Below are 6,442 nucleotides of genomic sequence, written 5' to 3'. Positions count from 1 at the left end.
ACTTATATAACCCAAACATGCAAGCATACTACGGAGCATATTACATGAAAACCTAGATAACATATTAAAGCATAAATCGTCTTTTCTTCATGTAATCTTCAAGACTTGAATCTTCCTTGAATACTTCTATTATGAGCAAACAATCTTTCTTCGAAATATCTTCGAAAGGCTTCTATGCTCCAAGTCTTGGAATCAACTCAACTACTGCACATGTAACATGGTTAATGCACAATAAAGAGTATGTGACTGCTTTTCCGCATAGCAGTCAAGGAAACGGTTCATACTGGTTCCCCACCAGTACATAGCACATTTATCATCTAACTGTTTCCTGTATATAGATAAGTTAGTTCAATAGATAACTCATATAATCAATAACTTATCTAGGAAAACAGTGTTCTATTATAGCTGGTTCCAACCAACTGTTTTCAACACTTATTAAAACCTGTTTCCCATAGCTGTTTGTCATCATTCAAAACCATCATTCAAAACCTAAGGGACTCAACAGTTTGCTAGTGATTATTAGTTAAGGGATTTGTCTTTTAGCATGCCTAATATTAATCCAATTTATTTTACTACTCAAACTAATTGGTTTATGCATGTGTCAACGATTAGCTAAAACAACACTACTACTTTAACCAGTAGCTAAGAACTTAAGATTAATACAAGTAATGTTTAGTTTTGATTTGTCCTTAAATTACTTTATATTATTCTTGGTTATAATTATTTTTAGATGGGATGTGGACAGTACTCAGTAGTATAGTAGTAGTAGTAGTTGGTTGATGTGTTAGACAAGAGAAGAATAATGTGACAATTGCTCAATGTTTTGCTTGTAGCTGAAAAAGTAAGAATGAAAGAGAGAAATATATAATTTTCTTACAAATGACAAATTCTTGATTTTAAAGAGAAGAATACATTATTTGACATCAAATTATAAGCTTCCTCTGCTAAGTTGAGTGGCTGGTGAGCCAAAAAGACTAATAATGTGACATAATTGGGAGTTCTCATCCGATAATAGGATGTCAAATCAGATGTGTGCACTTAACGTAATACATCTGATTTGTTACCCTTGCTCTATCCCTGCTTCATTCTAAAGCGTCTAGCTTATTGACCTCGGTCCAGTGATTTATCAAGGGTTTTGATTAGGTAGCGTCCTTACCTTAATAATAATTGTGTTTGTCCTGTCGTTCGTTCTATTATTCCCTGGGATCGATAACATGACTTATGATGATGTACAAACAAGTTTAGTACCTGCAATTTTCTAATGAATAGAATAATACTACGTAGTTATATTATCTTTGTATTATCACGTTCTTAACACATATCTATTATATTTCATTTTTGGCAATAATTGGTAAGTGGGTTAAAAAAAAAAAAAAAAAAAAACCAACTTGAGAGTGATGAAATGTCGAAAGGATTTTTCAAAAAAGAAATAAAATAAAAGTGAGTTGAATTTTTTTAGATGACTAGAAATAAAAAGTAAATTAAACATTCAAAAATGATCCGAAGGAGTATAAGTAATTCTAATTAAATATATAATGCTATAATGATTGGGGTAGCCTTCTCATTTATGAGTAGAACACACTAGTGGGCAGCAATTTTATGATATAGTAAATTGTAGAGCTAATCATAAGCACTAAACAACCTAATTATACGAGTAATATGATTTTTTTATTTTATTTTATTTTTTATTTTTTTTACAAGAAGCTAGAAAAGGGATTTTATTAATGAAAGATAGCCAAACGACACTTACAAACAATTCCGAGGAAAATTAGAATTCCAACACAAGTACAAATCACCTTAAAACTAGTTACATCGCAGATTCGATCGACGATCACCTTAATAAAAAAAACTTCATCCGAAGCAATACAATCTGTGAGTTAGCACTATTTCGGCTTGAGATCCACTAATGACGAATAGTTGTTTGAGTGAAAATACTCATATGGTCTTCTAGATACTTTCGGAGATTATGAAACCCGAAATCTTCAATCTTCAGTAGACAAACACGAAAAGAAATTAACCTTAATAGAATAACCACCATCTCAAAGATGGGACCCAAATATTGAAAGCAATTAAAAAGTTTTTTTGGGCTTACCATCGACAAAATCACCGATGGAAACCCCTACAAAGATTCACAAAAGAGGTTAGAAGAAAAGAGATGAAAGAGAAAGAGAGAAAAGGAGAAGAATGAAGGAAAACCTTAAAAACAAGCAGAAAAAATCTAGCAATGGAAGCTAGAAAAACCCTCCCAAGGGAAAAAAAATCCTAGAGTGAACCAGAAAAACCCTTCCAAGGAGAAACCCTAGAGGGAACAACAATAATAATTCGGATTTTATGTTACATAATAAAGGAAGGATTATCTGAGAAGGTTAAGAGAAAAACCTAAGATCCTAAAATTGAGTTTGGTAGAGAATCATCTTGATCCTTAAATTTAATCTTCATAAAGCAATAAGTGTATGCCAATTACCCCACTCCCTTTCCTAATCAAAATTTTAAGATTACATTTTACATATCATTTGAAGGTACAGTTTGACACTTATCAATATAATCTTATCTTGATACAAATGTTTTGATTTTCAGTTATGTACATCAATTCACCTTATCTTGAGACAAATATCGTGATTACTAGCTTTGTACATCATTTTGATGTATTAGTATGAATGTAGGACTACAATCAAATTAACAATTGCCTTATCTTGAGACAAAAATTTGTGTACCAAGTTTTAATTCGTTAAGAGCACTCCCAGCAGTGAGTGAAAAAACCCTCACGAGAGAAACTTGAGGTGTTAAAAAAAAAACCGTACTCTACAACAATGAGGATAATTCCTCTCATCCTTGAGGAGAATGAAAAACGCTCATAACTTGAGGGGATTTAAGAATGAATAGTGATTGTGTGGGGCCCACGAGCTGTTGACGCCACTTGCTTCAATTTGCTGAGAAAAGAACCAAAACGACAGTGTTTTGGTGCTGCATGCATCAAAAACAACGCCGTTTGGTTTCGTTGCCAGCAAAAAAAATTTAAAATGCATGGGTACTAGCACGCGTCAGAGCAAGGAATGAGGAGGCGACACGCGTCAGTCCCATGTAATTGAGCCAATCAGATTTTTTCTCTTTTTCCCAACGGTTATATTCAAAAAAAACGGTAATATTGCCGTTAAAAATATAAAAAAAAAATCACCAACGGCCATAAAATTTTTTTCTCTATAAATAGACATGCATTTTGATATATTTTGATATACTTTCAAAAACACCAAAAATCTCCTATATTCACTAATTTCCTAATCCTCACTTTTATTATTATAATTATTATTTACGTTTTTCTGAAAAAAAAAAATATTATTATTATTATTATTATTATTATTATTATTATTAGTGTTATTATTATTATTATTATTGTTATTGTTATTATCATTATTATTATTATAATTATCATTAATATTATTGCTGTTGTAGCTGTTTTTATTTTTTGAAAATATAATTTAGTTTTTGTTCTTTTAGTAATTGTTGATTTTTTTACTAATTATTGTTTAAAGCTTTATTTATTTTTTCCAAAAATAAAAAGCTTTATTACTTTTCTACTCTATTAACTTATGGATCCTAATAACCCTAATTTTTCTAATCATTTCTCTGATTTGGGTGATGATTTTGTCACTAATTCTCGATTTCATCTTTTCCTACAAAGGCTTGGAAACAATTCTTTGCAAAATTCAACACAACAAACACCTCATCAAACTCCTTTCCAAAACACTACCTATGAACCACATTCACCTCTTGTTTATCAAGGCACCGATTCTCAATTAGATGATGAAATGGAAGAAAATGTTCCAGACACTCCTCAATACTCTCCACCTCCTTCAAGAGTGTCTGTGAATCAAAACCAACCACTAACAAAAGGAAGTCGAATGTGGTCTGTTGCGGAGGATGAAGCTCTAATTGGTTTGTATCTTCAATTCAGTGAGGATGCAATTGTTGGTACAAGCCAAAAAGCAGTTGCGCTATGGCGAAAAATATCTGCAGCATATGATCAAGCACAGGTTGAGAGACCCCACATCCTGCCGCCAAGACCTTTGAGGAGTTTGGAAAGCCGTTGGAGAAGGATGGCAACTGATTTAATACAATGGAGTAGTTGCTATGACGAAGCTGGTAGGGCAACTGGAAGTGGTTACAACGAAGCAGACCGAATTGCAATTCAGAGTGCAACGACACATCAATTTTATTGCAGAGATTGCATTGAAGTGTCATATGGACTATATATACATGCATGACACATCAATTTCATTGCAGAGATTGCAATGATACATGAATTTCAATTCAGAGTTACTCACATGCAAAATCAGAGCAACTCATGATTAGGGGATTTTTATCCACCAATCACCGTCTGACAAGTGGACCAACCAGGTTCCGCCACGTGTCCTTCACGAAGGCCAACAGGAGCTTGCCACGTGTCAGTCACAGATACGTCCTCCACGGACCACTTAAGACACGCCACGTGTCCACCCATGCCAAGTGGGACAACCGGCCATCAAGGCCCATTTCAGTCTAGAGGCCCGATCAGCCCTAGGTTTACCTTAAGCCTAGAGAGTTGCACGCTTCCCAAGGCTATAAATACTCGATTAATCCTCATTAATCAGGGAACAAAAAAAACAACCGAATAATTAAGAGATCAAGCAGAGAAGAACAGACTTATTAACAACCGGCTAATCTCGCTAACGACGCAGATTACCAACACTAAGCACTCTCACCTAGAGAGATCTCATTACTTTACTTTCTGTATTGATTACTCCTTAATCAGGTACTAACTTGACCGTTGGAGGCGGAGCTCTCAGGAGTCTCCGTTATTTTGCAGGTACAGACGTCCGGTTCCAGTCTCGGAATTGTAACTCTCCCGCAGGACATCAGAAAACCCCGAAACATTTGGCGCCGTCTGTGGGGAGAGTACTTCAGAGATGGCATCCAAGTCTGTACCGACTCCAGAAGAGAGGCGTCCCCTAGACGACCCTCAAGTTCAGTCGGACCATGATACCGAAAGTGAATTTGAAGTTGAAACTCATACAGCTCCAGACGGGACCCTAAGGGCCCGCCGTACCCGTCATACTGAAATAAGGGAACGGGAGTATCTTCAAACAGGAAGCGAGCCAGCAGGCGCACCGCTTGCTCGGCAACAGCCGACTGATGGGTCTGCTCCCATCACAAGGAACGAACTCATGACCTTCATGAGGGACTTCAAGGGAGAGATCCAAGAGTTGATCAACAAAAAACCGCCTGCTTCAGTCAAAGAGCAGTCGGCCAAGAAACCTTCCACTTCACTGAGGAGGAAGCCAGTTCAAGGGCGAGAGGCGACTCCCCATCCTAAATCCAAGAAGCGGGAACCGTCTGCTCTTGATTTCACAAAATTCCGTTACCCTACGGGAAATAGGAAACCGGTTCGTCATATTCAGGCGGACGGGTCAAAGCAAACGTTCACAGATGCTCGGCACCTGCTAGAGCAGAAGAAGAGTGACCGATTATCAGAGTCGGCTTCTACTTCAAATTTTCAGGACAGTTTGCGAAACGCCTCGATGAGGCCAACTCAGTCGTACCATGAGAGTCAGTCAGGCGGCACCTCCCGTCAGTCCGACTTTCATAGTGCCCAGGCGGTACCAAACTTACCATTTGTGCCGCAACAACAGTATTTTATGCAGCCACCTCCATTTGGTGGACCTGCAGCAAAAAACGTCCAACCTATGGACTGGCAGCTACGGCTGCTTAGACTTGGTGAACAGCCGTCGGCCTTCTCCAAGGAAATTACTGAAGCCGCTCAGCCGGCCAAAGTAAAAAATGTTTTAGTAGGCGCCTATGATGGCACTACTAACCCGGAAGACCATCTGATGGCATTCACCAACCTGATGTACCTTCAAGGGTTGGATGATCCCACTTGGTGCAAGTGTTTCCCAGCGACTCTCAAGGGAATTGCACAGCAATGGTTCGGCAACCTGCCGACTGGTTGTGTAAACAGCTTCAGGACGCTTGCTTACTTATTTGCCTCCAACTTCGCAATGAACATCCCTGCGAAGAAAACGACCCTTGATTTGGGAACAATTCAGCAGGGTGAAAAGGAGGGGCTTCGTTCCTACATCAGGCGGTTCAACCTGATGAGAATACAGATTCAAGGGTTACCGGATGAGGTAGCTTATACTGACTTTTTTAGAGGTCTCAAAGACGGGTCTACCTTCAAATTTGATTTAGTTCGAAAAAGGGTGGCGACTCTTCAAGAGGCCTTGATTGAAGCAGAAGCCTATATACAGGCGACTGATCTGTGTACGATGAAACAGTCGGACGGGAAGAGGTTCGACAATAGAGAGGGACGACAGAAACAGTCGTCCAACAAGGATGAAAAAAGAAAAGGGGTCTGGGCGGCTGATTCCTCTAAACAGCCGGCCCAGAAAAAGAAAAAAGAATTCAAACC

At 38.0% G+C, this 6,442-nt stretch overlaps 1 protein-coding gene across 1 annotated transcript; it reads left to right on the top strand.

Moving 5' to 3' along the window:
• Positions 1–3,587: 3,587 nt before the first annotated feature.
• On the top strand, positions 3,588–4,262 carry LOC110710447. Its single transcript, XM_021888740.1, has one exon. It carries the CDS (start codon positions 3,588–3,590, stop codon positions 4,260–4,262), a length of 675 nt encoding a protein of 224 aa, XP_021744432.1.
• Positions 4,263–6,442: the final 2,180 nt, after the last annotated feature.

The sequence above is a fragment of the Chenopodium quinoa genome, unplaced genomic scaffold, assembly GCF_001683475.1.
Source record: "Chenopodium quinoa cultivar QQ74 unplaced genomic scaffold, ASM168347v1, whole genome shotgun sequence".
Taxonomy (NCBI): domain Eukaryota; kingdom Viridiplantae; phylum Streptophyta; class Magnoliopsida; order Caryophyllales; family Amaranthaceae; genus Chenopodium; species Chenopodium quinoa.
The sequence above is the reverse complement of the archived record's forward strand: the minus strand, read 5'-3'. Positions and strand labels throughout refer to the sequence as shown.